The sequence below is a fragment of the Lutzomyia longipalpis genome, chromosome 4, assembly GCF_024334085.1.
Source record: "Lutzomyia longipalpis isolate SR_M1_2022 chromosome 4, ASM2433408v1".
Taxonomy (NCBI): Eukaryota; Metazoa; Arthropoda; class Insecta; order Diptera; family Psychodidae; genus Lutzomyia; species Lutzomyia longipalpis.
Window position 1 is genome coordinate 23,905,992 of NC_074710.1, and position 27,977 is coordinate 23,933,968.

The 27,977-nt window shown below is 33.1% G+C and overlaps 7 protein-coding genes across 11 annotated transcripts in view; 4 read left to right on the plus strand and 3 right to left on the minus strand.

The window, feature by feature from the left end:
* The window catches only part of LOC129795035 (probable asparagine--tRNA ligase, mitochondrial), a 1,173,171-nt gene that overhangs the window by 811,441 nt on the left and 333,753 nt on the right, over positions 1-27,977 (plus strand). The window lies entirely within an intron of this gene.
* The window catches only part of LOC129794972 (mucin-2-like), an 826,140-nt gene that overhangs the window by 599,468 nt on the left and 198,695 nt on the right, over positions 1-27,977 (minus strand). The gene's annotated exons all lie outside the window — the stretch shown is intronic.
* Positions 1-27,977, plus strand: part of LOC129795002 (sodium-dependent nutrient amino acid transporter 1-like) — an 899,230-nt gene that overhangs the window by 537,500 nt on the left and 333,753 nt on the right. The gene's annotated exons all lie outside the window — the stretch shown is intronic.
* Positions 176-4,989, minus strand: LOC129795062 (aldo-keto reductase family 1 member B1-like). Its single transcript, XM_055836091.1, has 4 exons — positions 4,782-4,989; positions 2,198-2,629; positions 415-818; positions 176-343 (listed from the first exon to the last, which is right to left on the minus strand). The coding sequence occupies exons 1-4, from the start codon at positions 4,851-4,853 to the stop codon at positions 292-294; spliced, it is 960 nt and encodes a 319-aa protein (XP_055692066.1). The 5' UTR covers positions 4,854-4,989; the 3' UTR covers positions 176-291.
* On the plus strand, positions 6,701-9,840 carry LOC129795069 (serine/threonine-protein phosphatase 6 catalytic subunit). Its single transcript, XM_055836101.1, has 3 exons — positions 6,701-6,920; positions 7,618-7,905; positions 9,022-9,840. Exons 1-3 carry the CDS (start codon positions 6,756-6,758, stop codon positions 9,475-9,477), a joined length of 909 nt encoding a protein of 302 aa, XP_055692076.1. The 5' UTR covers positions 6,701-6,755; the 3' UTR covers positions 9,478-9,840.
* On the minus strand, positions 7,004-9,623 carry LOC129795109 (oxidoreductase-like domain-containing protein 1). The gene is made up of 3 exons (XM_055836150.1): positions 9,510-9,623; positions 7,352-7,497; positions 7,004-7,290 (listed from the first exon to the last, which is right to left on the minus strand). The coding sequence occupies exons 2-3, from the start codon at positions 7,469-7,471 to the stop codon at positions 7,081-7,083; spliced, it is 330 nt and encodes a 109-aa protein (XP_055692125.1). The 5' UTR covers positions 7,472-7,497; positions 9,510-9,623; the 3' UTR covers positions 7,004-7,080.
* Positions 10,397-27,962, plus strand: LOC129794984 (dynamin). Of its 5 annotated transcripts, none has more exons than XM_055835959.1 (12): positions 10,397-10,810; positions 11,339-11,562; positions 13,283-13,486; positions 15,781-16,529; positions 16,751-16,908; positions 18,555-18,664; positions 18,754-18,941; positions 19,384-19,503; positions 19,680-19,694; positions 21,238-21,678; positions 22,214-22,380; positions 22,564-25,227. In XM_055835959.1, exons 1-12 carry the CDS (start codon positions 10,647-10,649, stop codon positions 22,571-22,573), a joined length of 2,550 nt encoding a protein of 849 aa, XP_055691934.1. In that variant the 5' UTR covers positions 10,397-10,646; the 3' UTR covers positions 22,574-25,227. The 5 variants fall into 5 exon arrangements, with proteins under 5 accessions (XP_055691934.1, XP_055691931.1, XP_055691933.1 ...); XM_055835956.1 differs by having other exon boundaries at positions 10,398-10,810; positions 24,641-27,962; XM_055835958.1 differs by lacking the exon at positions 19,680-19,694 and having other exon boundaries at positions 10,399-10,810; positions 24,641-27,962.

The window sequence follows — 27,977 nt, forward strand, 5'->3', positions numbered from 1 at the left end:
AAAAACTCCCGTGATAAACTCCTGAAGGCTTTAGCGCTTTAAAAGAAATGTGAAAACCGGGAAAATCTAACGGGAGTTTATCCTCAATTTTTCCCCACAAAAAGGCTTCGGGAGTTTATCACGAGAGTTTTTCACTCTTAGAAAATACAGCCCCTGACGAGATGTTTTTAAACAATTTTATCCGTTACAATTCGACTTTATTGCAAAAGAAAATATCAAATTAATACAAATTGTGTTGAAATTCCTCATCTTGTTGTGCCAATGAACGTTTTCTCTTAAGCTGCATGCTATTTAATCCTTAAATTCGTTATTCTCGAAGCTGTGGTATTTATGACCAGCACACCTAGAAGAAAAATTCCATCATGAGTGGGTACAGTGATGGTCATACAAAAAAAAAATTTCAAAGCAATTTACATGGTCATCGGGACGAAGCGCTCATTCCTGTGGAGGCTTGAAAGGTCATCCATGTCCTGCTGCGACAGCTCAAAGTCGAACACATCGAAATTCTCCTGAATACGCTTCGTATTCGTGGATTTGGGAATGGTGATGTGACCAAGTTGCAGCTGCCAGCGAATGAGGACCTGCGCCACGGTCTTGCCGCTGCGTTTAGCCACTTCGATGACTTTGGGTTCCTCAAGGAGAACCGGATCGTCCGACTTGACCCACGGACGAGCCGGAGAACCAAGAGGGCTGTACCCGGTGATCTCAATGCCCTTTGAGCGGCAGAATTGACTGAGTTCCTTGTCATGGAGGTACGGATGGTACTCAATCTGATTCATCACTGGCTTCACCGTTGCACTAGCAAGTACACGTTCAACCTACAAATCAATTGGATTTAAAGTTGAATTAAATACAAGCGGTTAGGATCAAGAGGCGTTTATCTGAACGAAAATCTTCAAATTATTCGTCAATATTCGGTTTATTTGTTATGAATATTGGATTATTCGCTAAGAAAATTTCAGACTATTTTTCAAGTAGATTCGAACTATTCGTCAAGAATCGAATTATTTGTCGAAATTAGAATTATTCGTCAAGATTCGACACATTTGCTTAGAAGATTCGAATTATTCGTTAATAAATTTCCGATAATTATTCAAAAAGATTTGTACCTACTATCCGTCAAATTTCGAATTGTTCGTCGAGATTAGAATTATTCGTCAAGAAGTTTCAGACTATTCGTCAAAATTCTGATTTTTCTTCAAAAAGCTTCGATGTTTTTGTCAACATTCGGATTATTTGTCATCAGTCTGATTATTCGTCAAGATTCGGATGATTCAGTAAAATATTCTAAATATTCGCCAGATAAACACCCCTTGGTTAGGATCTAGCTTTTCTGCATTCTTTTTAGGATAGGCTAACAATGTTAGGTCTGCGGTAGACGCAACTTGTGGTTAAATTATTTTTTGTTACTCTTCCTTTTTTGGCGGATAATGATAACTTAAAGGGGATGACAGATAATCTAAGTACTTCGCAGTACTGTGCTCAGCACTCTTTTTTTTTTTTAGATATTTCTTTATATCAAAGACGTCGAAAATAGAAAAAAAAAATCTATTTGATATTTCTCTTCTAACGTATGATTTTTGACATTTAATTTTTTTTAACTTTTGACCTTTCTTTTCTAAATTTGACATTTTTCCCAACACTTGACGTTATTTTAACGTCTGACGCTTGTTTACTAAGGTATAATATATTTTTTTACGTTTGACATTTCCTTTTTGAAGGTTTACCGATTCTTTTAAAACGTTTAACGTTGTTTTTTGATCGTCAGAGATTTTAATCTAAGATTTCGTTCCTCAATTTGACATTTTTCCAAGCAATTGATAGTTTTTAACGTCTGACGCTTCTTTTCTAACGACTGATAATTTTTTTTTCAAGTTTTCTTATTTTTTTTAACGTACAATATTTCAAAACGTTATTTATGTTAATTTTCTAACGATTGACATTTAATTTGAAATATAATTTATTTTGTTTACCTTTCCTTCTAACGTTTTATATTTTTTATAACATTTAAAAACTCCGTTTGAAAACTTTTTATAATAAAATTTTAGCATTAAAATTGATTTTTTGACCTACTTATAAATAAGACTAAAATTGAATTCTTAGTGACTGCTTAAACGTCCCAACACCATCGCTCCGTAATTTGTGCAAGAAGTTTGAAAAAAATCTTTTCTAACATTTTATTCTTTAAAAAACTCACCTGACGAATGTTGAAGTTGGACAACCCAATGCTACGCGTGAGTCCAGCCTTCAAGCAATCCTCCATGCCCTTCCATGTCTCAATGTAATCAACGTCAGAGAAGAGAGTCTTCTCATCGGCATCCTTGGGGAAAATATCTCCACCTTCTTGATAGCCCATAGGCCAGTGGATGAGATAGAGGTCCAACTGCTCCAGTCCCAAATTCTTCAGAGACGCCTCAAGAGCTGGACGAACAAGATGGCGGCTATGGAAGGTATTCCACAGCTTACTCGTGACAAAAACGTCGTCACGCTTCACCGTTCCATCGGCAATCTTGGCTGCTAAACCCTCACCGACTTCCTGCTCATTCCCATAGACGAAGGCACAATCAATATGACGGTAGCCCAGATCAATTGCTTCCTTTACGGCGCGCGTAACTTCTCCTGGTGGAGACTAATTTTAAAAAAAAACGAAATTTGTGAGTTTTTTATTAAGAATTTTATTTCTTTGTGACTATTTTTGGGTTTGCTCTCAAATTCTCTAAAAGATCTCTAAGCGATTGATTAAATTATGCCACTTTACGGGGTTTCTTTCTGCATTGAAAATCTCTATGTGGTGTTGTTTACAATTTTGACATTCCTGTTTATTTTCATGTCAAAAAACTAAATGTCAAGGTCACGTATTAACTTATTAAACAGTGCATATAAAAGAACTTTTAACAAGTCATGTAAGAGATAAGAGACTTTCTTCCCACTCCACATAGATGTTTCTTATCACATTCAAAATGACAAAAAATCACGTAACTTTTGTGAATAAAAACCCGGCGAAATGCGTACGAAAGCAAGTCTTTTCTCGCAGCTCTGATAAAAAACAAATGTTTTAGAAATTTTGATAGATATATTTCGAGTATTATTGAAAGAAATTGATAAGAGAAACTCCATTCAGAATGTAACCCCCTTCACATTGCTAAAGACATCTTCTCTTCAATTCTTCCTCGTAATCACTCCTAATTGTAGCAAATTGTTAGCGTTCCCGGCTTTTTTTCTCTCGCACTCTGATAAGCACTTCCATTTGAGATTAAATCCAGCCGCTGATCCTCAACGTTAAATGACTTCAGTACATGTTTTATATTTTGCGGAAAACAAAAAAATCAAACTTGACGCCAAAAATAGAGAATCAGGAGCTAAAATGTTGCATTTTAGGAGAAAGTTAGGTTAGGTAAGTAAGAAAGTATGACGCCATGTTTTTTTTTTAGGTCTCGTGTCGCTAAAGATTAATAAAATCTCTTGAAATAAAATCAGGAAAAGACGCCATATTTATTTATTTCACATAATAATATGTCAATTTAACAAAAAATATTTTAAACTACAAATGTTAAACTTCAAATGTTTGAGTTTCTAACCAGAATTACAAAAATAAACGCGTTGGAAGGGAAGAGAAACATGATTTCTCGGATTTCTTTCATTATCACTCATATGAAATAATTAGAATAAACAGCTTAGAGTTTTATAGGTCATTTGCTTTTAATCCTTTTCAATAAAATCTATTATCCCTACAAAGGCAAATAATAATGAAGTAAAACAAGAGAAAAATTAATAAAATTCTGATACATAAATAAAAAAGGACGCCAAGTTTGTTTACTTTAGCTCTAGTGGCGAATCCTTGAAGTATGTATTCAAATATTTAAGCACAAATTGTCATAAATAACGTACAAAAATCGATCAAACGCCAACGGAAGTAGGTCAAGTGTAGCTTCCCGCCCAAAAAAATCAAAGAAATTCCGTCACTTCCTCCACCTACATCCGGGAAATCTTAATCAGAACGAGATTTACTGAAAGGGACCAAAAAGACTTCCCGAAAATTGCAAATAAGACCCAAGAATACCCCAATTTGGTTATTGGTGACCCCATGAAGAAGAAAACAAATTGATTTTAATTGAATTTTATGCAATAATCACCGATGCCCTTCGCACGACGACTCATCCCTTGCGTGGAAGCAGAACAACAGCACAAGAACTCGCGCCATCAATGGAAATTTCCATTCAATTTAAAGTACTGCGGCATTCGGTGTCGCCCAGAGTGGAAAAATCCACAATTAGCCCAATTTAATGCAATTTATTCCCGGAGCAAAACACTCTTTCTCCCTATCGAATCTAATTTGTGGGAGATTTCAATTGAGGAGGCCCCCGCAGTGGCAAATGGGGGGAGCAGCCGTCATGGATTGATTTGCATTTTGGCGCGCTTTTTCCCACGCCCTCGAAGGATTTCCCTTTTCCCTTCGTGTCGTAGGAAGCTCATGGAATCCTCCAAGGATCATTTGAAGTCGTTGGTAATTGCAAATAATTGTGAATTATGGAGAAAATGTCCGGGAAAATTGCTTCAAATTGCTTCAATGTTTGCCTCTTCGGCATGATCGATGGAAGCAATTTGAAATGCATTTTCCACCCACTTTTCTATCGATTTTATAGGTGATATTCTCAATTCAACCCCTTTGAACACCAAAGAACCATCCCGGTGGGAAATAATACACCATCGCCGTGAAAAAACACCGAAAAATAGTGCGCAAAAAACAGAGATAAAATGCCGGCTAAACCGGAAGTACTCACGCCCCAAGTTCCGAGTCCAAGCTGCGGAATTTTCTTGCCATTGTTCAACACGATGCTGGGTACTTTCTGCATTTTCCACCCACGTAGAGATTTTCCCTTGACACACAAACACAAAACACTGCTGGAGGAACTTGGAGAAGGATTTGAACTTGGTCAGACAACAACTTGCCAATTTATAACCTTTTTCTCTTTACAGTGGACTCCACATAACGACGCCTCGGATTTATTATTCTCTCTATGAAGAATATGACGAGTACATTCGAGAGGTCGTTATACTGAGGTCCCACTGTATTTACTTTAAATGCTTCGGGAGCTTTCGTGGAGGCACGAATACTTTACGAATGAAGCCGAGTACGAATTCATTGGACACTTTTTATATCCCAGTAGGCAAACGCAGTGCAAAGTTGATTTCAGTATGAATTTCAGTACGGCGTAGCGATTTGGTAGTGCGACAGTCCAGAGATTTATATAAACTTATAAAAATAAATTTTCAAAAAAGGGCGAAGTTCCCTAATATGTTTTAAGGAATCTTAGGTTTTTCTTAAGAAAACTTAAGACATTCTTAAGAGCACTTAACAGATCTTAAAAAAAAACTTAAGTTTATTTAAGACGTACAAGAGTGAGCTAACAACATCAACTTTATTGTATGCATAAGATTGTGTGAAGAGATATTAAAAATGCTCTACGCCTGTACCATCAATTCAATCACAGGCACGTCAGCTAGTCAACGGTGACAGATCGTCATCCTTGCTCTTACAGAAACCGTAAGATGTACCATAGCATCAATGTAGAAGTGGTAATTTCTTACTCTCTTCCGTAATATCTAAGCATATAAAATTTTGAGACGTAAAAATATCGAGAGATCCTTTGGAATAATACAGAATACATTCAATTGACAGCGACCGTCGCTTGAATTATCAACCAAAATCTGCAGCTCAGGTTATAAATGCTTTTATTTTTATGTTGTATTCAGGGGCGCATAAATTAATGCACGACTTTGAGGGTTAATATCTTCTTACTTACTTGGAAAGTTGTGCATTAATTTATGTGCCACCCCGTATAATCTATGAAATCTGCGAAACATTGTACAGATACTTTTATCCATTTTATATGTAGCGTGATTAAATGATCTATTGATGATTGCAGGTTGTGGATCTATTGATGGAAAACATATCCGCATAGAGAAACCGGACCGTAACGAAGGCCTTTATTAGTAAAATTTTAATATCACAACCCAATAAAATGAAAAATCTAACCTAATTCCAAGACCACATGCGCGAGCCGGTGTATCGAATCTGTGACCATATTTAATCGGAACTCTTATTCCAGGTTATATTCCACACCTGGAATAAGAGTTCTGATAAAAGTTCCAATATCTTCACATTGCTAAAAGATCCGCTTCAATAAATTTTATTGATTTTCAACGAAAAAATAAGTTTCAAATATTCCAAAAGTTCTTCAAACGGCCATATTAAAGATAAGTTTATTTACGTATTAAGTACTTAAAGTATAATAACAAAGTCTTAAACTATTTAAAATAGATATTAGTATACTATTGTGATTATTAACAATTAGAGGAGCGAGGTAGTTCATAGATCTTTTGAAGAGTTTTGTGTTTGGATTAGGGACAACCTGACGTGTATAGTGTTCTTCTTCGATTGCTTCTGCGTGAATTTCATGTATTTCTAACTAGGAAAAAGAATTGAATTCATAAAATATGGGAAAATAGAATGTTTCATTTTTGGGTCTATGTATGACCCAAAAAACGCGAAAGGGTTAAAACATGTGTTTTTTTTACCTAAAAATTGGGGAAAAAAAGTTTACCACATTTTGTCGCATAGTGTAATTTTGACTTTCACTACTATCGCGATTTTGCTATGAAATCTTCAACTTGGTAGGTCAGTCGGGTTTTGTTTAAGGTTTTTTGTATAAAAACGTCAGTTGGGTATTTTTTGTGTTTGAGGTGGCATCGCAATGGCTGAGCTAGATAAGTGGATAGAAATAGTGAAAAATTGTAAATATCTGCCGGAGAATGACTTGAAGAGACTCTGCGACATTGTGTGCGACCTCCTGATGGAGGAGCCCAATATTCAACAAGTCAGCACACCTGTAACGGTCTGCGGAGACATCCACGGGCAGGTTTGTTTTTCCTCCCACTCAGGGGGCTTTTCCTGCTTCTCTGCTAATTTTCTTAACATTATTCCTGAAAAGACTGACCCTAATTTGCTACCTAAAAACATTTTTTATTGAGAAAATTAATTTACATCATTTTTATTTTGACTTGAAATGAAAAGTGAGGTTAGTTTTGCTCTTTGTCCTCAATGGTATCCAAGTTCTTCAGCTCCATCTCCAGGAATGTCCGGATGTTTGGATCTGTGATACGACTCGTAATTAGCTTTCGGGCTTTCTCTCCGCCATCCCGGTAGATTCTCGTCAACTCCCGAGCATACTCAATCCACACACAATTTGCACAGCCGGACATGCAGCAGTTTGTTGGTTCATCCGGAAGCTGCAAAAGGACGACAAATGAACTAAAGGATTGTTGGGAAGTCTTTAAATTTGAGTCTTACCTGATCATTCCCGGATGAGGAAGTATTTTTCATTGAACACTGCCGGGAGTTGATGAGATTCAGCCTTTGGTACTTGATTAGAGATCTTGAGCATCTCAGGAGATCCCGAGAGGGAATCATCTATTGTCACTACACCTCTCCTCAGCCTGAAATGTTAAAAAGAATATTTTCTCAAAAAATTATCCCTTAAAATGTCTTTTCAATTGATTTCTTATAAGAATGATTAAAATAGAAAATTCTAATTAGAAATCTATCTTTCCCTTCAGTTCTACGACTTGGAAGAACTCTTCCGGTGTGGTGGACAAGTTCCGGATACAAATTACATCTTTATGGGTGATTTTGTGGATAGAGGCTACTACAGCTTGGAGACCTTAACGAGACTTATGACCCTTAAGGCTCGCTATCCGGACAGAATAACCCTCCTCCGGGGGAATCACGAGAGTCGACAGATCACAAAGGTTTACGGCTTCTATGACGAATGCCTGACCAAGTACGGCAACGTTAATGCTTGGAAATACTGTTGCCGTGTCTTTGATCTTCTCACCGTGGCTGCTGTAAGTCCAACTTACTCATTATTTTACTTTTCTCACAAATTTTTAGAAATTTTTTGGCTTTAGATTAGATTTTGCTAAATTCTTTAATATAGAATGATTTTCTTTTCAATTTTTTAAATGAAATATTAACACATTAAGGGTTATTTTAATACTCGTAAATTGTTTTTATTACTTGACGTGTAATTAATATATAATAGTTGAACCTGTCAGAAAAATTTACCCGGCTGGACTGATAGGGCTGTGTGGATGTCGAAATGACGTCCGGCCCTGAAAAATTTAAAAAGAAGAAGAAGAAGAAGAATATTTACAGCTTCTATGTACAACCTAAAATGAAAAGTTGTTTAATCGGACTCAAACTTACAATCAGCACAAATTGATGTTAGTACATTACAAAAAAACTTCCGGTCGGCCACCTGTTCATTGACTATTTTTTTACCCCGTCGTGTATAAAAATGCGTATAATATATAAAATCAATCCTATCGTTGTTTAAAATTGACTTTAATAAAACTCAAGTAAAGACTGTTATTTTTAGACCAGTCGGGTAATTTTCTACCTGGCTATTTGTTACGCATCTATCAAAATCTTACAACTTTTCAGTTGTTAGAAAGGAAAATATTTTTGTCAGAATCTATCCCTTTCTTTCAACTTGTGCAAGATTTTAATAATTTATTCTAAATCCTTCTTTTGTTGCGTTATTAAACCTTGGAGGACACGAATTTCTAACCTCAAACTTAGAGCTTAATTTTCTGTTATAAAGAAAACATTTTTCCAGATTGTCTTTCGACGAACTTCAAGTATTTGAAGTCGCGTGAACATAGGATGTAGAATTTATCAAAATAAGTTGAATAGATTTTAATCTATGGTGGTTTAAAAAAAGTCGAATTGGCAGCGATTACCAGTTTTGTCCTCCAAGTGTCAAAAACAGATAATTTAAAACGACTTGAAAATCTGCTCAAAAATTGTTCGATTATTTCATTTTATTTATTAGAAAGAATAGAAAATGAAGTCTCTGGACCAGCCGGGTAAACTTTCTCTACGGATCTCTGTATTGCTTTGTGTAAAAAAATTCGAGTAATTTAACAGTAATTTATGTGTTACTTTCCCCCATCCTTTAGCTAATCAACGAGGACGTCCTGTGCGTCCATGGGGGCCTTAGCCCGGAGATAAAGACACTGGATCAAATCCGGACAATTGATAGGAACCAAGAGATCCCCCATAAGGGTGCCTTCTGTGATTTGGTGTGGTCTGACCCGGAGGATGTGGAGTACTGGTCACAGAGCCCACGTGGTGCTGGTTGGCTCTTTGGTGCCCTCATTACGAATGACTTCATGAAGATAAATCGCCTTGAGCTCATCTGTCGTGCCCATCAGCTCGTCAATGAGGGTATTAAGTACATGTTTGACTCAAAATTGGTTACTGTGTGGTCAGCACCCAATTACTGCTATCGCTGCGGCAATGTGGCGTCAATTTTGAGCTTTAAAACATCCAAAGATCGCGATGTCCGGATTTTCACGGCTGTCCCGGATAGTGAACGTGTGATTCCCACACAGCAGGCTCCCTATTTTCTCTAAATGAAATGAATTTTTGTTTCCCTGCCACTCACCTGCATGCGGGTTAGATGCACACGAGTCTTTTGTTTTCTTTGAAAAATATAAGAAAAGGCGCAAAAAGGTGTCTCTTTGTGCCTTTTATGCAATCCTCGCGCGGGAGGTTTTTTGCAACACGAAGAATTCTTCCGGACGTCACTGTGTGTGCAAAAGTCAACCCAGTGGGACCAATGTTTGGTTATATTTTTTTTTGTTTTTCTTTTAGTTAGCCCAAAGCATTTCAACTTGCGCATTTTTTACAGCTTTCATAGAGCAAGGATCTCATAATTTGTGAGAATTAAAAAGGAAATATTGTAATAAATTGCAAATTTTCTTATTTCCATGGGATTTTCTTGTTTTTCTCATTGAATTTTTGTCGTTAAGCAACTTGAAGTTTGTACACTTTTCAATACACTTTTTTCTTCCCGAAACGGTATAATGTATGCCCGGAAAGTACCATAAAGTGCCTGGAAGTTCAGCAGGATGATTGTCAATTGCATCAGGAAGTTTCTAAGGGATCTTAGGAACCTCCTTTTCATCACCCGGCTGATCAATGGGGTCAAAATCTGTCCATTTAGGAAGTTCTCTTTGCAATTTCATGAAGCATTTTTATACTCAGATTTTTGCCCAAAAGATGACACAAGGATCAGCCGGGTGATGAAAAGGAAGTTCCTAAGATCCCTTAGAAACTTCCTGATGCAATTGGTAGTCATCCTGCTGAACTTCCAGGCACTTATGGTACTTTCCGGGCATACATCATACCGTTCCGGGAAGAAAAAAAAAGTATACAAACTTCAAGTTGCTTTTCCGTTGAGATTTTTGCTACGGCGTATGGGGTTTCGTATGTGGTGGCGCTGGTATCGCATAAGAGAGTTCTTGCAGGTTATCTCCCTCGTACATTGCTCTCCCTCTCACTCGTTGGCTTATTTGTCATCGATTTTCACGAAGAGCGAGAGAAAATTGTCATCAAGTGCGGAGGAAAATTTGTCGACGTGCTTTTGGGAAGAGTTTTTCCTCCTTATTTATCACGAATTAACCCGTGTGTGGGTGTAATCCTGGTGCAAGAGGGAATCCTTTAAGAATTTGTGGACAAGTGTGGGTGCTTTGTGGCTTTGTGTGCATTGTAGTCAAAGAGAAAAGGGAACTCTGTGAAAATGTCGGGGAATATGGGTATGGAGCAACTCATCCCCATTGTGAACAAGCTCCAGGATGCATTCACTCAGCTTGGGGTGCATATGCAGCTGGATCTGCCCCAGATTGCCGTTGTGGGTGGTCAATCGGCCGGGAAGAGTTCAGTGTTGGAGAATTTTGTTGGGAAGTAAGTTATGCGCGGAGCCCCCATATTTCGCCCACTTTTCACCCCTTTCTGCCAACTTTATCGCCCCAAAGTTCCTCCCTGGAGGCTCTCAGAAGCTCCCCCTTTGCCCCGGGGGCAGTTTTGGGGCGCCCCAGGGCCCCAAAGTACCCCAATTTGCGGAGGGAACAATGGCCTTCATTTCCGGGGACACTCCCTTCATTTGAGACAATGGAAACGTCTCACAGAAGAAATCTCTCCATTCCAGGCGGCAAGATAACGCATCTCCGTCAATGATTCATCCAACCTTCCTCCGTTTCCACACCATAAAAGCGCCCCCATTTCCCTCCCACAAAGAAAAATCTCTCAGTGCAAAAGAAGGAAAATCCATGTGTGTGTGAAAAGTGGGTGGAAAATGTCCTCCTCCTCCTCCTCCTCCCTCATCCTGTGTTATACAACACACGACCTTGATGGCGTTTGACCCAATTTTTCCCATCGTGGAGAACAACCCCTAACCAAAGAGATAAAAAAACTCAAATCTTCCCCTCTTAGGGATTTCCTGCCGCGTGGATCGGGTATCGTAACGAGGCGCCCGTTGATCCTTCAGCTAATCAATGGGCAGGCGGAATTCGGGGAGTTCCTGCACTGCAAAGGGAAGAAATTTACGGATTTTGATGAGATCCGGAAGGAGATTGAGGGTGAAACTGATCGTATTACGGGCAGTAACAAAGGAATTTCAAACATTCCCATCAATTTGCGCGTCTATTCGCCCAACGGTAAGTCCCAAAAAAATTAATCTTTGTTGCCCGATCCCGGAAAATCTCTGCTGGTTAAGAGATTTTCCTTTTTTTCTTTCATTTTTTTTTTTGTAATATTTTGTGGTATACTGAAAGAGTTTAAAAAATCACAACTGGGGTGAATAGGATACTATACTCTTTAGGGGGAATTATCAAATGTTCAAGAAAAACGTCAAACGTTCGAATACAGATCAAACGTCAGAATAAACATCAAACGATTTAAAAGAATGCCAACAGTTCGATATATAAAATGTCAAACTTTATAAAAATCTTAAACAAAAAAATGTCAAACGTTAGAAATAAACATCGAACGATTTTTTTTTGGAAATCAGTGAATGTGAAATGTTAAACGTTGGGAAATAAATTTCAAATATAAAAATATTTATCGCTAGAAATGAATTATTTAGCATCAAAAATAAAACATCAAACGTCAAAAAAAAAGAAATGTCAAAGAATTCAATTATAGAAACAATTTTCAGACCAATCCTGACGTTAAAAAAGTGAGTTTCAGTTTCATTTCACAACATTTTTAGTGATGTCAAGGGACCTGGAATGATTGTGAAAAAGTCGAGAAAAAAATGTCAAACGTTACAAATTAAATTTCAACCATAATAATATTTATCGCAAGAAATAAATTATTAGCATTAAATATAAAATAGCAAACGTATTAAATAAAAGTCAAACATTACGTGAAAACGTAAAACTTAGAAAAGAAATGTCTAATGTCAGAACTAAATTATTCAACGTTAGAAATCTAATAAAAAACTTTAGAAAATATAGATCAAACGTTTAAAAGTCAATGTCAAACGAGAATAAGCCTAAAAACTTAGGAATGAAATATTAACGTTAGTAGTAAACTTGAAGTTTAATGCCTAACGAGAGATCTAACGGTAGAAACAAATTGTTTAAGAAATGAAAAATTGCCAAACGTTAGAAAGAAACATTAAATGGTAGAAATTATATATCAAACATTAAAGTAAAGTAAAAAAAATAGAAAATAAACGTCAAACGTTAGAAAAGGATAATTAATATTGTTCCGTTAGAAAATAAAATGTCAAACGTTAATACAAATTGGTAATCCTTAGGGAAACGTGGCCCAATTCCGACTTTCGGTCTTTTTTTAATCAGCTATAAATTGAAAGCGATAAAATTTTGAATGTAGAAAATTATGGGAGTAGAAATAGCACTAAATGGGCTTTAAATAGCACCAAATTTAAGAACATTCTTTTTTATTTTATTAACTTTTTTCTCTATATTCGCGGACTTCTGGAGGTCGGAATTGGACAACGTTCCCCTAATATTTTGAATATCGACTTTTCCTTTATAATTTTTTAGTGTTCTTTTTGTTGATTTTTTTTTGTACAGTCTAAATAAGATTAATATAGCCCCGGTAGAATTATAAATAAACATAGAAAAATCATAAAGTGTCTATGCTAAAACGTAAAATGAAAATGCATTAAAAGTAAAGGAAGTCTTTAAATAGCTTTTATTTCAACCCTTAAAAGTTAATTAATAAAAAGAAAAAAAAACAATATAAACAACAACTCTGTGTGATTCGTCTGTGCCCTTCTCATGTGAATTTATTCCCCAATATAGAGTTAAAAAAAATGCATTTGGCGTTGTGAGTAAGCTAATTCAGGCCATCTCATTGACTTGTGTTTTGTTTCTCCCCCACACGACGCGTTTTGTTTTTTTTTAGTGCTCAACTTGACGCTGATTGACTTGCCGGGGCTGACAAAGGTCCCCATTGGTGACCAACCGGCCGACATTGAGGCCCAAATTAAGGCGATGATTTTCCAGTTCATCAAGAAGGAGACCTGCCTCATTCTGGCCGTAACACCCGCAAATACGGACTTGGCCAATTCGGACGCCCTCAAGCTGGCCAAGGAGGTCGATCCTCAAGGTGGGTGCCCTCAATTCCCTCCCTTTTTCATCATTTTCTTCCTCCCCGCAATTACCCCAATTTTTCAATCGATTTCCCCGCATCGTCGTTCCAACTTGCAAGATTCACACAACGTTGAGAATTTGCGTTGAAAATTTCCTTTCAAAACTCAATAATTTTTCTTTTTTCTGTTCCTTTTTGTGCCTTATCAAAAAAAAAAAAAGAAAAAAAGAATTCAGATGATATCAGAAATAAAAAAAAATTGATACAGCAAATTGCTTCTCACCCCCACCATCATACACCAATACACAAGAATTCTTATCAGAGAGAACGCGCGGCTCGTAAGACGGGAAATATGCGCTCATTAATTTTTCAAAGAAGAATTATCAATTTTCACAGAAGAAAAGAAAACTATTAGATGGGAAATGTTCTTGTGGCCAAAAATGCGTCGGCAATAACATTTTCTATTTTTGTGTTAAAGAGTTTTGAATTTCTTTCTTATCGCAACAACTGCTCTTGAGAATTAAATTTTCAGCAGTAGGAGGGATTTTCCTAAAGGCGCGCTTGCCTTGCAAAGATAACTTCCGTTCTGTTTCAAGCGCTGTGTTGTTGTAAAAAAAGATACGAAAAAGATGGGGGTTACTCAATCAGTCAAAATTAAGAGGTTGTTGGTGCTGGAATAATAATTTTTTTTGACTGAGAAGGATAATTTCTTTATTAACTTGATTTTAAATTGATTTTGGCGCGTTTTGCATTGAATTCTTGTTTTTTTTTTTCATTTTAGTTAAAGATTTGTTTGTAAAATATAATTCAGCGATTATTCTTACTGAATTCAGCGGATGTTTAATTAAATTCAGCATTATACTTTTCTATTAAATTCAGCGATTATTCTTACTGAATTCAGCGGATGTTTAAGTAAATTCAGCGTAATACTTTTCTATTAAATTCAGCGTTTATGCTTACTGAATTCCGCAGAATAATTATGGGATCTATTAGGAAATTCAGCGGATATTTTAATAGGTTAGACTAGATTAATTTATTACTGTGTTTCATGGCTAGTCTACGCAGTTTAGCGGAGATTTAATTAAATTCAATAATGCTTAAAATTCAACAAGTTTTTGACTGACTTTTACTTAAATTAGGATTTCTCTTTAATCAAATAGATTCTATCCGGTTATATCTATTTAGATTCAACAAACGTAGTTTTTTATGTACCTATCGGTCTTTTCGATAAATTCAGTCTGCTATTTATTGAATTTAGCGCGGGCTTTTAACTGAATTCAGGATTTGTTTTAAGTCAAGGGCGGAATCTTAGCTATGATGGCATCTTCTTTACATAAAGTAAATAAATAATAAATAATTGGATTCCATAAGTTTTTTTGTTATAAATTGGGTGGAGTTTTAACTATATTCAGCGAGTTTGTAATTGAAATTTGCAGTTTTTTTAAAATAATTTTAGCCATTTTTTGTTTTATAAAATTTTGCCAATTTTTATTGAATTTAGGTAGTTGATTTCAATTAAATTCAGCATACTTTTCATTCAATTCGGCGGTCTTTCAATAAATTCAGCAGATTATCAATGAAGCTTATAATTTCAATCAATTCAGCGCCTTTTGTTTCAACAAATTTTATGCAGTTCAACATTTTGTTATTAAAAAAATCAGATCTTAGACAAATAATAAATTCAGCAGGTTTCATTTTAATTCAGCACTCTGTAAATGCGTTGAGCGGACTTTGCATTAAATTCAGCGGACTTTTCATTGAATTCTGCGGACTTTACATTAAATTCAGCGGTCTTTCAATGAATTCAGCAGATTATCTATGATTTTCAATCAATTCAGCGCTATTTGTTTCAACAATTTTAATGGAGTTCAACATTTTTTTGATTAAAAAAAATCAGATTTAAGACAAATAATAAATTCAGCGGCTCTCGTTTCAATTCAGCACACTGTAATTAAATAAAACTTTTTATTTATTATTCTATTTTATTTTTAATTTAATTAATTCTTTATTAAAACAAAATTCAGCGCATTTTTTTTGTAAATCCAGCGTGTTTAAATTCAAATTCAGCTAACATCAAATTTAGCTTTTTTTTTTAAGAAATTAGATTAATTTTCTTATTTCAGCGTACATTTTAACCAAAATCTTGCGTTTATTTTTTATTATTTCAACGCATTAAATTTAGAATTCAGATTATAAATTCAGCGCAATTTTAATTAATTCTTTTTTCAAAATTATTCCGAAATTGGAATTGTCTGAAATTTAAAATAACGGAAGAAATAAAGAAAGAAAAATTCAAACAATCTCCCCTCCAGGTATTCGTACAATTGGTGTAATCACCAAGCTGGACTTGATGGACGACGGGACGGATGCACGAGATATTTTGGAGAATAAACTCCTTCCGCTCCGTCGTGGCTACATTGGTGTGGTGAATCGTTCGCAGAAGGATATTGAGGGGCGCAAAGACATTGTTGCGGCTCTTGCGGCTGAGAGAAAGTTCTTCCTGAGCCATCCATCGTACAGGCATATTGCTGATCGCCTTGGGACACCCTATTTGCAGCGTACGCTCAATCAGCAACTCACGAATCACATTCGTGACACGCTGCCGGGTTTGCGGGATAAATTGCAAAAACAAATGCTGACCCTTGAAAAGGATGTGGAGCAGTACAAACACTTCCGACCCGATGATCCGAGTATCAAGACAAAGGCAATGCTGCAGATGATTCAGCAACTGCAATCGGACTTTGAGCGTACCATTGAGGGTTCTGGGTCGGCACTTGTTAACACAAATGAACTCTCTGGTGGTGCAAAGATCAATCGAATCTTTCACGAGAGGTTGCGCTTTGAAATTGTGAAGATGTCATGCGATGAGAAGGAACTTCGCAGGGAGATTTCTTTTGCAATTCGCAACATTCACGGTATCCGTGTGGGGCTCTTTACGCCCGATATGGCCTTTGAGGCTATTGTCAAGAAGCAAATTGCCCAATTGAAGGAGCCGGTGCTCAAATGTGTCGATCTAGTCGTGCAAGAGTTGTCTCATGTGGTGAGAATTTGCACTGATAAGGTGAGTTTTTGAATATCCTTTTTGGCGCCAAATGTTTTATTTTCCCCACGTTTCCTTTTTCACCATTCAAATTCACCATCTTTTCATTTTCACCTCAGATGCGCGGCAAATTCAAACTAATATTGTTTTTATCAGTTTCTGAAACAATAAAAGTTATTTAAAATTGTTTTTCAATGATTCTGAGTCAATTTGAAATGTTTTCTTTTTCCTTTGGTGTGCAGATGTCAAGATATCCGCGCCTACGCGACGAGACAGAACGCATAATTACAACCCACATTCGCCAGCGTGAGCAGTATTGCAAGGAGCAACTTCTCCTTCTCATTGATTTTGAGCTGGCTTACATGAATACCAATCATGAGGATTTCATTGGATTCGCCAAGTAAGTTTTCTCTCTTTAATTTTTATTGAATTATTTTTGTGAGAATATTTAAAAATTCCTTGAAATCGTTGAAAAAAAAATTCCTGAAACTTCACCCTAAAGGAGAAAATTGAGGCAAAGAAGAAGAAATCTTTCATTTTTGAGGTTATAAAATTAATTTGAAATAGTTTTGAGGTTGAAAATAAATTTTAAGAAGGAGTTTATTCATTTATGATTAGAAGAAAAAGCCTTGTTCAATGAAACAATTGGGTTATCTTGGAGAGGATTAAAAAACTATAAAACGGTAAAGATATTTTTTTTTAAAATCGAAAATGACGCAATGAAACATGTACGCTAATGTTTCATTGAAGTTTTTTTTGACAAGAAAATGTTGAAATCCAGAAGAAAGCTCATTCTGGTTAAAAAATATTCACTCTGGACTCTGATTAAAAATTTCAAAGTTTTGGAAAACATGTTTGAAAGATATCTTGGCAAAACACAGATGAAACATCGGCACGAATGTTTCATGCATTTAGAAAGTATGGACATTAGACAAACGTTTTAATGCTGTAGTGCTCATACTCAAATGAACGTATAGTGACCACCATTTAGGAACTTTAAAGCTGTACCCATACTTCAGCGTCAAAAGACGCTGTTCGTTGTTTTTTCTCACTTGCTCCTTGTCAAATTGTATCGCGCTGTCACTGTCACACAAGAAAGGCGGTTATATAACATAGAAACCGCGTTTCTTGTTTGACAGTGACAGCGCGATACAATTTGACAAGGAGCAAGTGAGAAAAAACAACGAACAGCGTCTTTTGACGCTGTTGCTTGGTTAGGCCTTAATAGTTCTAGACTTGGTTCAAGAACCGTTTCTCCAGTCAGGCCTGTTTTTCAGTCACAATTTTTTTTTTAACCACAAATCACTTCCTGCGGGCTTTTTGGACCTTCCTACAGATCATCTGCACACGGAAGGTCTGTGTGGGAATGTTGGAAATAAATGTTCAGCTCGGCGAAGAATAGGACAATAGATCCGAAATTCATAAGTCCGAGCAAGAAGGCATGAAATGATGAAAATGTCGGAAGCATGCGTCAGAAAAAGACGAAAGATAGGGAAATACATTAGTGGGAGTGAGAGGGAATGACAAAGAAAATATCATGATAATTTTTTTTTACATAAGATTCGTGAATAGCACCATTATTGAAACTTTTTAAGTTTTTGAAGAGAATATTTAATTCCATGAGATTTTTCTGAAGTTTCTAAATGTTTATTTAGTTTTATTTTTTCAAATTTAGTTTCAGTGCGGAAAACACGATAAAAAATTTGTTAGAGGAATGTTTTTTAATCCGTTATCACTTAAAAACTGATAAAACTTTAAATAGTGAAAGTTATGGGAGTTAAAAGAGCATTCAATGGGCTTTAAAATGGTACCAAAATTTAAGAATAATTGCTTTTTATTTTATACCATTTTTTCTCATTCTGCGCGGACCTTTGGAGGTCGGAATTGGGCCACGTTCCCCTATGTTCTCTGGTCTGATTATTTTTGAAAAAATTCTCACAAGAAAACATCGTTCAATAAGATTTCTTGAAGCTTTTTTTTTAAACTCCTTTCGGTTTCCTTCAATTTGTATCGAATTAACTTTAAATAAAATTAAATTTATTGCAGTGCTCAAAATAAATCCGAAAATGCCTCCAAGGCGGGCACTGGGAGAGCCATTGGGAATCAGGTCATCCGCAAAGGCCACATGTGTATCCAGAATTTGGGCATAATGAAGGGTAAGTGTCTGCCCAGTTGAGTCCTGATTCAACAGAAGGAGTTTCCTCGACTTACGTTTGTTTTTCTTTAATTGCTTTGGGGTGAACAGGTGGTTCCCGGCCCTATTGGTTTGTTCTCACATCGGAGAGCATCTCGTGGTACAAGGATGAAGATGAGAAGGAGAAGAAGTTCATGTTGCCCCTCGATGGGCTGAAATTGCGGGACATTGAACAGGGTTTCATGTCGCGACGCCACACTTTTGCCCTCTTCAATCCCGAAGGACGCAACGTCTACAAGGTGAATTTAATTAATTTCTCTTTTTTTATTTTACAAACAGAAAAAAGAAGAAAGAATCAATTCTAATGATTTTAAAATGACTTAATTTCGTTGTGGGGAAATGTAAATTGATTTTATCCCTGATTGAACAGTGAGGGTCATAAAAATAGAACCGATTGAATGTTCAATTTGAAGGACATTTTTATGTTTTGTATTCCAGCTGGAAGAATTTAATTGTGCATTCAGTAGCATTGAATGTGCTTCACTCTGAATGATTTTCTTTATATTGTCCATTTGGGTTGAGTTGTGGAAAAGAGGGCAAACATCTGGTGGTTTTTTTGCTTTATTTATTTTTCTCATTGAATTTTGCTGCACTATAAAACTGAAATGATTTTGTTAAAAGAAAAAAATCTCTTCTCTTTCCTTCCTTTCTCTCTCATCTCTGGCGCATTTGGAATAAAAGGACTACAAGCAATTGGAGCTCTCATGTGAGAGTGTTGACGATGTGGATTCGTGGAAAGCATCATTCCTCCGTGCTGGGGTGTATCCTGAGAAGGATTCTTCATCGGCAAATGGAGATGAAGTGAGTAAATTTTTCCTTAATTTTTTTTTCACATTAAAAAAATTTCTACAAATTCTTTCAATTTTATCGGGAAAATAAAAATTAATTTTACAAAAGAAAATTCGAAAAAATATCGATTATATGCCTTTTCTTAATTTCTTCTCTTAATTTCAATGTATTGATGAAAATGTGCTTAGGGAGAAGGACAAGAGGTTTGTTTCACATCCTTTTTTTCACTCTCACACAGACACACACATAAGAAAAGAAAAAACATTTCCTAGACTTTTCCGTGTGAACATTTGTCTTCCCTTTTTATTAAATCAAATTCTCACAATTTTATTAAATTTTCCAACAAATACGGCAAATTCTGCATTTTAATTCTCTTTGCAACTAATCGTGGGATTTTCTTTTCTTTTTTCTTTATTTATTTTTTAATAATTCAGAGTGTATCGGTGTGTTTGACATGTTTTTTCCCTTTTTAATCTTTAAATGAATTAACTTCTTGGAGAATGTTGTTTTATCTTAATTATTCTGAGTGTTTTTATAACAAATGAGAAAGAAAAAAATAGCACAAGATGCTAAAAGGAGGTGAAAAGTGGGATTTATTGAAAATCTCTTAAGTTAAGAGTTTGGTAAAAGTACATAAGAGATCAGTAATGGATTAGAGATTTTTTTCTAAATGACTTATTTCTTATAAGAATTTATCTGCCAATTAATTGTGGAGGGATCTTTACATTCTTTGACCCTTGATGATAAGAGGATAATATTAACGCTAAGATGGCGATGGACATAAGAAAAAGGAAATATCACTAAAATAAAATATTATTTTTTCTAAATGTCATATACCTACAAAATGAAAAGGGTCTGATTTTATCTCAGATAAGTCAAAAATATTAATAAACTCTTAAAATAAGAGATAAAATTAATACTTGGTGGTAACCATGAAGTGGTATACCAACTAATAAATAGAAAAGCATTTTTACTATAAAGAAAAACATGAAATATTAAAGATACCTACATCATGAAATAACTAGAAGTATTATCAAAACGTAAAACAAAGAAACTGAATGAAGCTTTTAATTTAAGTGCTACATATACCTACTTTTTAAATAAAACGATTAAGTATTAAATTAAAAAAAAAAATAGAGCAGCTCTTGAATGTTTTTAAGTTTGCATCTTGATATTAAATAAAAGGCTTTAAACTCGCTTATTTTTAAAAAGATTTTTTTTTAAACAAGAAGCTCTTATTTTAAAAGATTTGTTTGCAATTTAAAATATATCCCGATTTTTTAAACTCATTCGTTATAAATTATTAATTCTAAATGTCTTGATGTTCGTCTTTTAGTTTTTGTATGGAATGATATTGAAATCATTTTTAGAGGTCTTAATTTAAAAGACTGAAAGTTTTACAGGTTTCTGAACTATTATTGAGCTTTCAATAATCGAATTAAAAGTTTGGTTGAATTGGTTCGGAATATTTAAAAGAAAAATTGAATCTACGTTTAATAAAAATCCCACATTTTAACCTCTCTTAAAATAAAAGAGATTGAATTTTATAGGAAAAATTAATCATAAAAAATATTTCATTGTAAGAGAATTTCATATATTTTCCTAAAGTCTTTCCTTAAGTAGAGAGTTCTTTTGAGCTTTAGAGAAAGAGATAAATTGATACACACAGAGAGATGCTAAAATGCAATACTTTTACTTCTTTTCGTCCCCATCCGCTCTATGTGTCTTTATTGCGACGATCAGCAGAGTTCTGAGGATCACGAGACAAGCTCACTGGATCCCCAGCTTGAGCGTCAAGTGGAAACGATAAGAAACCTTGTGGATTCGTACATGAAAATTGTTACGAAGACAACACGTGATATGGTACCAAAAGCCCTAATGATGATGATAATAAACAATGCAAAAGACTTCATCAATGGGGAATTGTTGGCGCATTTGTATGCCAATGCGGATCAGTCGCAAATGATGGAGGAGAGCCCCGAGGAGGCGGCAAAGCGCGAAGAAATGCTCAGGATGTACCATGCGTGCAAGGAGTCACTGAGAATAATTGGGGATGTATCAATGGCGACTGTATCAACGCCAGTCCCGCCGCCAGTTAAGAATGATTGGCTCTCGAGTGGACTCGATAATCCACGTCTCTCCCCTCCGAGTCCCGGAGGACCCAGAAAGGTCGTGCCACAGCAGCAGGTGAGTCCTAATTCAATGGTTTTTCTCATTTATTCAGCAATTTTCGTTGATTTTTTATTTTCTCTTAATTTAAAAGACATTTTTAAGAGATTTATCGATGGAAAGGTTTTTAAAAGTTTACATCGTCTATTGAAGGCTTTTACAATTTAGTTTAAAAACAGTCTATTAACTCTATGAAGTTTTCCATTAAATTAACTTTTTAAGAGAAATACAATATCTTTTTCAGCTCTTAAAATAAAAATTGTCATCTCTGTCAAAAAAAAATATGAATAAAAATAAATTATTGACTTTAAAATAATCTACCTCGATGTATCTTAATAACAAAGGTATAAGATTAAGTCTTAAAAATAAGATATTTTTCAAGTCTTCCTGAGAATTCTCTTAAGGCCTCAAAATTAAAAAAAAAACTATTTCTGATAAGAATTTCATTTACTACAGCTTAATTAATATGTGAAATAAATAGAAAAAAAATCTAAAACCTCTTAAATTAAAAGTTTCAAATATTTCATTTATTGAATACTAAATGAATTTTTAGGGCTCTCTGGGAGGTGTTGGAGGTGGTGGCCCTCCGGGTGGCATTCGCGGACCTCATCCACCAGCTGGCAGGCCAGCCCCTGCCATTCCAAATCGGCCCGGTGGTGCTCCACCACTACCACAAGGCCGACCAAGCGGCCAGGCGCTTCCTGCTCCACTAATTCCATCGTAAGTACTTTGTTTATCTCTTAATTTGTCTTTTTTCTTTTCTTCTAAAGCTTCCTGCATGCTTTTTGCTTTATACTAACCACCTTTGCTATTTGCCTAAAAAAAAGAGCTACGACCCTTTGCAAAATATTCTTAAAATTAAGAGAGGATAGAAGAAGAATAAAATTATTTATAAATTTTCAGGAGGCGTTAAAAATTTATAATACTAAAATTAACTACCTATATAAATATATATAAAAGAGTATATAAAAATACCTAAAAAGAAATCATAAATTAACAAAGTATTCGCACTGCATTTTGTTGGTTTAAGAGAGAATTTAAGAGAAAATGAGTGAGATAAAAAGATATATTTATGGTGGAAGATTATATTTTAAATTTAAGAGAAAGTTCCATTGCTTTTGCCTATACTATAGATTATTTTTTTGCTTGAAGAATTCGAGATAAAATGAATTTTTCTATTCATTCACTCACTGTTAATTAAAAAGGAAAACTCTTAAATTAAAAGAAAAGTATAAATAAATTATAAAAAATTATATCAAGTTGCAAAGGTAAAAAGGTTAAAAAAAATTAAATGTGAATAAAAATGAGGCATTTTCGATAACAATTACGGCAGAGGCAGAGGCAAAAGAAAAAGATAAATAAAAGTGAAAATTGATTGGTATTAAAGAGAGTGAGGATTAAGAGAAAATCTTTTAAAAAATCGTATTATATATATGTAATATAAATGTGTGTTAAAATGCTATTTTGTCACTAAAATTTTCACACAAAAAATCATTGAACATAAAGAAATAGTTTTTAACATATTTTACATGAATGAAAAACGTTTTATTTTTCTCTTAAATTAATTTTTTTGTTAAGATTTTATTTAGGTCGTCGGAAAAAATTTATGCACAGTGTGTACATTTTCTTACCACTCTTAAAATTTTCACTAAACGTTTTTCCCTGAAATTTCTAACTGCTAAATGGAAAATCTATCATTTCTTGCTTTCTATCGCATATCTTTTGTAAATAAATTTAAGATTTCTAAAATCAAAAATTACCTTGAGAAAAATTTAAGAGAGCTCTTAAATTAAAATTTCTCATAATTAAGAGAAAAAGAGGAGAATTAATGTTCCTTACAAGAACTTTAAAATTCGGATAATTTACCGAAAAAATTTTGATTTAATTTGAAGAAAAGAGGAAATATATTTATTATATTCTCAGTTTTTCAGACACATTAATTGAAAAATTCATTAGAATAATAATTTTTAAATAAAATTTAATTGAAATTAAACATTCAGGGACTGAAACTAAATATTGAGCTTATAAAATGGATGAGTTTTTCATTTCATGTAAAGAAATCTAAAATTCAGTCCCTAAAAATGATAATTTAGGGACTGAAATAATGAATTGAGACACTGAAAGTTAAAATTCAGAGATGGAATTAATGAATTCGAACACTGAAATTTAATATTCAGACACTGAAATTAATAATTCAGTTACTAATATTAAATATTAAAATTTTAAATTCATAATTGAAAAAAAAAATTAACGAAAATTTAAAATTTCTCTTAAAAATTTCTTTAATACACATGGAAATCTAAAATACAAAAGTTTTTTTTTTGTTGAAAATTATCAGTTGAGTTGGAAGCTTTTGAAGTGCCCGGGATAGGCCCTACAACGAAACTCTTCTAAAATTAATTTTCTTAAAAGCTCTGTGAGAAGACTTTTTAAGAGACTCTTAATACTTAAAGCTACGAAATTAGTTCCTACTGCTGTGCTAAAAAAAAATAACCCAGACGACCTATTTTTATTCTTTTCTTTTAAATTTTAAACATATTTATTGAAAAACTAATTATTTTAGTTTTTTCTTTCTCTAAATTTATTTCACAAAAAACATTCTAACATTCCTCGTGCTTTTTGTAAAATTAATAGAAGAAAAAATCATCCCACCAACAAAACATTCCACTCTAACACTGAAAATAAACTGAATGAGCACTAAAAGAAATGAAAAAAAGTTTTTTGTCTGTGCAAAAATTCTCCAAAGAAGAAAAACTTTGTAAATGTGAATATTTGTGTGGAGAAATTAACAAAAAAAAATGAATTTCTGTATAAATTAATCTTGGAAATGGGAGAGGAAACTAACAATGAAAATAGTTTATTTTGTATTAAAAAAAAATTCTCAATAGACGTGCAAAGCCTCCAAAATGCTAAAAAAAATTAATCAAGAATTAAAAAAAGAGAAATAATTTTGAATTAATGAAAAAAATTTTGCCAATAGTCGACCTGGAGGTGGCTCGAGCGGAGGACCACAAATTCCTGCCCATATGCGTCAGCAGGTTAATCAAGCCGTTGGTCAGGCTGTCACCAATGCGGCCATGAGTGAACTTTCCAGCGTCTTTTCCAGCAAATTCAAGTAAAAAAAGAAAGAGCTAGAAATGAAAGAAATTGCGAAATTTCAACGCAAATGTTGCATCGTTGCATGAAACACAAAAACAAACACTGAAACACATGTTTATAGATTTAGAGAGAAATTACTGAAGAAACAAAATGGCGCCAAGAAGAGGGACGAAATTATTTCTTTGCAAATTGATTCTTCTTTCAAAGTCTTTTTGTTCTCTTCAAAGTTCTTTTCTTTTTGTATTATTGAACGGGTGCGATGGTGAAAGTGTGTGCGTTAGAATGATTTTACATTGAATTTTCTTTATTTATAGTTTAAAAAAAATTGAGAAACACGAAAGAAACATGCATGAAACAGATGAAAACATAACACACTATTTTCCCATTTTTTTTTGTTTATAAAAATATGGGAAAATTAACAAAAAACAAAAACAATTAATTTTGAATTAAATAGAAAAAAAGAAAAATTATTAAACAAAAGTATAAACGTTCCAATATTATTAAATATTAATGAATTATTATTATAAATTAGATGAAGAAAAAAAGAAGAAAAGTTGTTAATTAATAAATAGAAGTAAAATGAGAAAATAAAAGGAATTTTTGCAATATTTCGTAATAAATTATTTTAAATTTTACATTTAATGAAAAAAAGCGTCTCTCGGTTTTTGTTTATGAAAAGCAACAGAAGAGGGTGGTTCCTTTTGTCACATTCATTTCTTTTTAAAAATAAATTTCATACCAAAGTTTAAGTGAGATTTCTTTTTTTTACCTTCATTTTTATATATAAATTTAAAGAAAAAAACATTAAAAACATTTATTTACTTGATTGTTTTTTTTCTATCATTTATAGATTTTATTTCATAATAAATTGTGAAGAAAAAAAATTCCAATGAATGGCTTTTAGCTCGCATGTGGATCTTGCAAAAAAAAATCGTGTTTTTTGAAAATTATTTGCACAAAAAAATAAATGTAAAGCTAGTTGAAAAAGAGTTGCTAAAAAAATATATTTTCCGAGTACTTTCAGAGTAGTTTTTTGCGAGATAAATCACGCAGATTTATTGAATGTTAGTAATCCTATCAAAAGCATAGAAGAAGCATAAATTAACAAAGAAAAAAATTGAAGAAGTAAAATGTAAATTAAGTTGGTGAAAAAAAAAATATCGGAATTACCATTCAATTTTCAAAAAAAAAAAAATTATATTGGTGTCTAATTGTAAAATGGAGAAGAATTCTTGTTGTTCCCACACAAAGAGAGAGAGAAATGGAGTATATGGACATCCCATTGCACAAAGACCACGAAAAAAATACCCTCATATCATTGCTGGGGAGGAAAATGATTTTTCAGGAGTTCTTTTAGAATTAAATTGAAGGAAATTTTGATAAAAACAAAATATTCTTTTAATTAATTGAGTTTAAACATTTCTTGACGATTTTTTGGTTATTTAAAAAAAAAACGTTATTTTCTTTAAAAATTGTTTTTTTTTAAATATTTCTTTTAGAAGAAATTAATAAAAAGAAAAGAAAAAATATTCTTTTAATTAATTTTATTTCAAGAGAATATTTTAAACATTTCTGACGATTTTTTGGTTATTTTTCAAAATAAAATGTTTTTTTTTAAATAATTTTTTCTTTTATAGAACAAATTAATAACAAAAAAGAAAAAAAATTAATTCAATTTAATTTTAGAAATGAAAATCTTACATTTTTTGACGATTTTTTGGTTATTTTTCAAAATAAAACGTTCTTTTCTTTAAAAAATTGTTTTTTTTTTAAATATTTCTTTTAAAAACAAATTAATAAAAAGATAAATATTCTTTTAATTAATTTGATTTTAGGAAAACAGTTTTAGTATTTCTTTAACGATTTTTTGGGGTAGTTTTTCAAAATAAAATATTCTTTTTAAAAATATTAGTTTTTTTTTAAATATATCTTATAGAACAAATTGTTACAATAGAAAAGAAAAGAAAAATATTATTTTTAAATAATTTGATTTTAGGAGAATAATTTTAAACATTTCTTGACGATTTTTTCGTTATTTTTCAAAATAAAATTTTCTCTTATAAGAAAAAGTTTTTTTTAAGTTTCTTATAGAACAAATAATTAAAAATAAAAAAGAAAAATATTGATTTAGAAGAATAATTCTTAATTTTCCTTACTTTTCTGACGTTAAGGGTTTGTTTTTAAGGCTTCCTCTGACGAACACCGGATGCCTTAAAAATAATAAATCTTAATTTTTTTTTAAACGATTTGTGAGACATTTTTCAATTTTTTCTTGAAAATTATTTTATAATAAAAACAAAAATGTTCTTATAATCGCGTAATAAAATATTCGGAATAATCTTGTAAGTATTCCATAAAATAATAATACGATAATAATCGAAAAGAATTTGTTGATCCTCGTAAAATCTTTTCAATATTCGAAAAAAAAACTTAAATTCAATTTAAAAGAATTTCTTTGAAAAATCATTCTCTCTTCAACGAGAATTAAATTTTAGCGACATTGCAATTTGTAAATAAAACTCAAATAAAAATCAACTTTTCATTTTGCAAAATGAAATAAATTTAAAACTCTTTTTAAAATGGAAATAAATTTAGTAAATCCTTCCTTGTTGAGTTTACTTTATTTTCTTGTTCTCTTAGCAAAATAAATCAACGAATTTCATCAAAACTTTCTCCTTTTTGTTGGCATTTTTCTTTTTCATTCCTTATTCCCCCCTCCAAGATTTCTTGTAAAAAACACAAAAATTATAAATTTAATGAAAAAAAGAAATATTCTGTGGAAAAAAAATGAAAGAAAAACAGAAATATAGGAATACACATCCCCCCTTCCTCCCTAAAAAAAAACTTTAGAATAAGATCTTAGAAAGAGAAAGAAAAATGAGCAGAAAAAGTAATAAAAACAAAAAAAAAACATGACAAAGAGAAAAAAGCATTGGAGTGTGTATAAAGTGGAAAAAATAGCTTAAAAAAAGTGGAAGAAAGAAAAAATTGAAATGTGAGAGCGCAAAAACTCATGGAAAAATACCCCCATAAGAAGAGATATAATTAAATTAAATTAATTATATATATTTCTGCTTACAGAGGAAAACAAAAAAAAACAATATATAACTTTGTTGCTGATAAATGAAAAAAAAAAAAAACAAAAAACATGTAAGAGACATTGTTAGTAGAAATAAAAATAATAAAGATATAAAATAGAAAAATTTTGAAGTTTTTCA

Bases quoted from the DNA above. Each gene is read 5' to 3' on its own strand.
- LOC129795062 (XM_055836091.1), bottom strand. From the start codon at position 4,853: ATGCAGAAAGTACCCAGCATCGTGTTGAACAATGGCAAGAAAATTCCG. The intron at 819-2,197 runs GTGAGTTTTTTA...ATTGATTTGTAG, and splicing joins CCAACTTCAACATTCGTCAG to GTTGAACGTGTACTTGCTAG. The intron at 344-414 runs GTAAATTGCTTT...TTTTTCTTCTAG, and splicing joins CGCTTCGTCCCGATGACCAT to GTGTGCTGGTCATAAATACC.
- LOC129795069 (XM_055836101.1), top strand. From the start codon at position 6,756: ATGGCTGAGCTAGATAAGTGGATAGAAATAGTGAAAAATTGTAAATAT. The intron at 6,921-7,617 runs GTTTGTTTTTCC...CTTTCCCTTCAG, and splicing joins GCGGAGACATCCACGGGCAG to TTCTACGACTTGGAAGAACT. The intron at 7,906-9,021 runs GTAAGTCCAACT...CCCATCCTTTAG, and splicing joins ATCTTCTCACCGTGGCTGCT to CTAATCAACGAGGACGTCCT.
- LOC129795109 (XM_055836150.1), bottom strand. From the start codon at position 7,471: ATGATTCCCTCTCGGGATCTCCTGAGATGCTCAAGATCTCTAATCAAG. The intron at 7,291-7,351 runs GTAAGACTCAAA...GTCCTTTTGCAG, and splicing joins CCTCATCCGGGAATGATCAG to CTTCCGGATGAACCAACAAA.
- LOC129794984 (XM_055835956.1), top strand. From the start codon at position 10,647: ATGTCGGGGAATATGGGTATGGAGCAACTCATCCCCATTGTGAACAAG. The intron at 11,563-13,282 runs GTAAGTCCCAAA...GTTTTTTTTTAG, and splicing joins GCGCGTCTATTCGCCCAACG to TGCTCAACTTGACGCTGATT. The intron at 18,942-19,383 runs GTGAATTTAATT...TTGGAATAAAAG, and splicing joins AAGGACGCAACGTCTACAAG to GACTACAAGCAATTGGAGCT.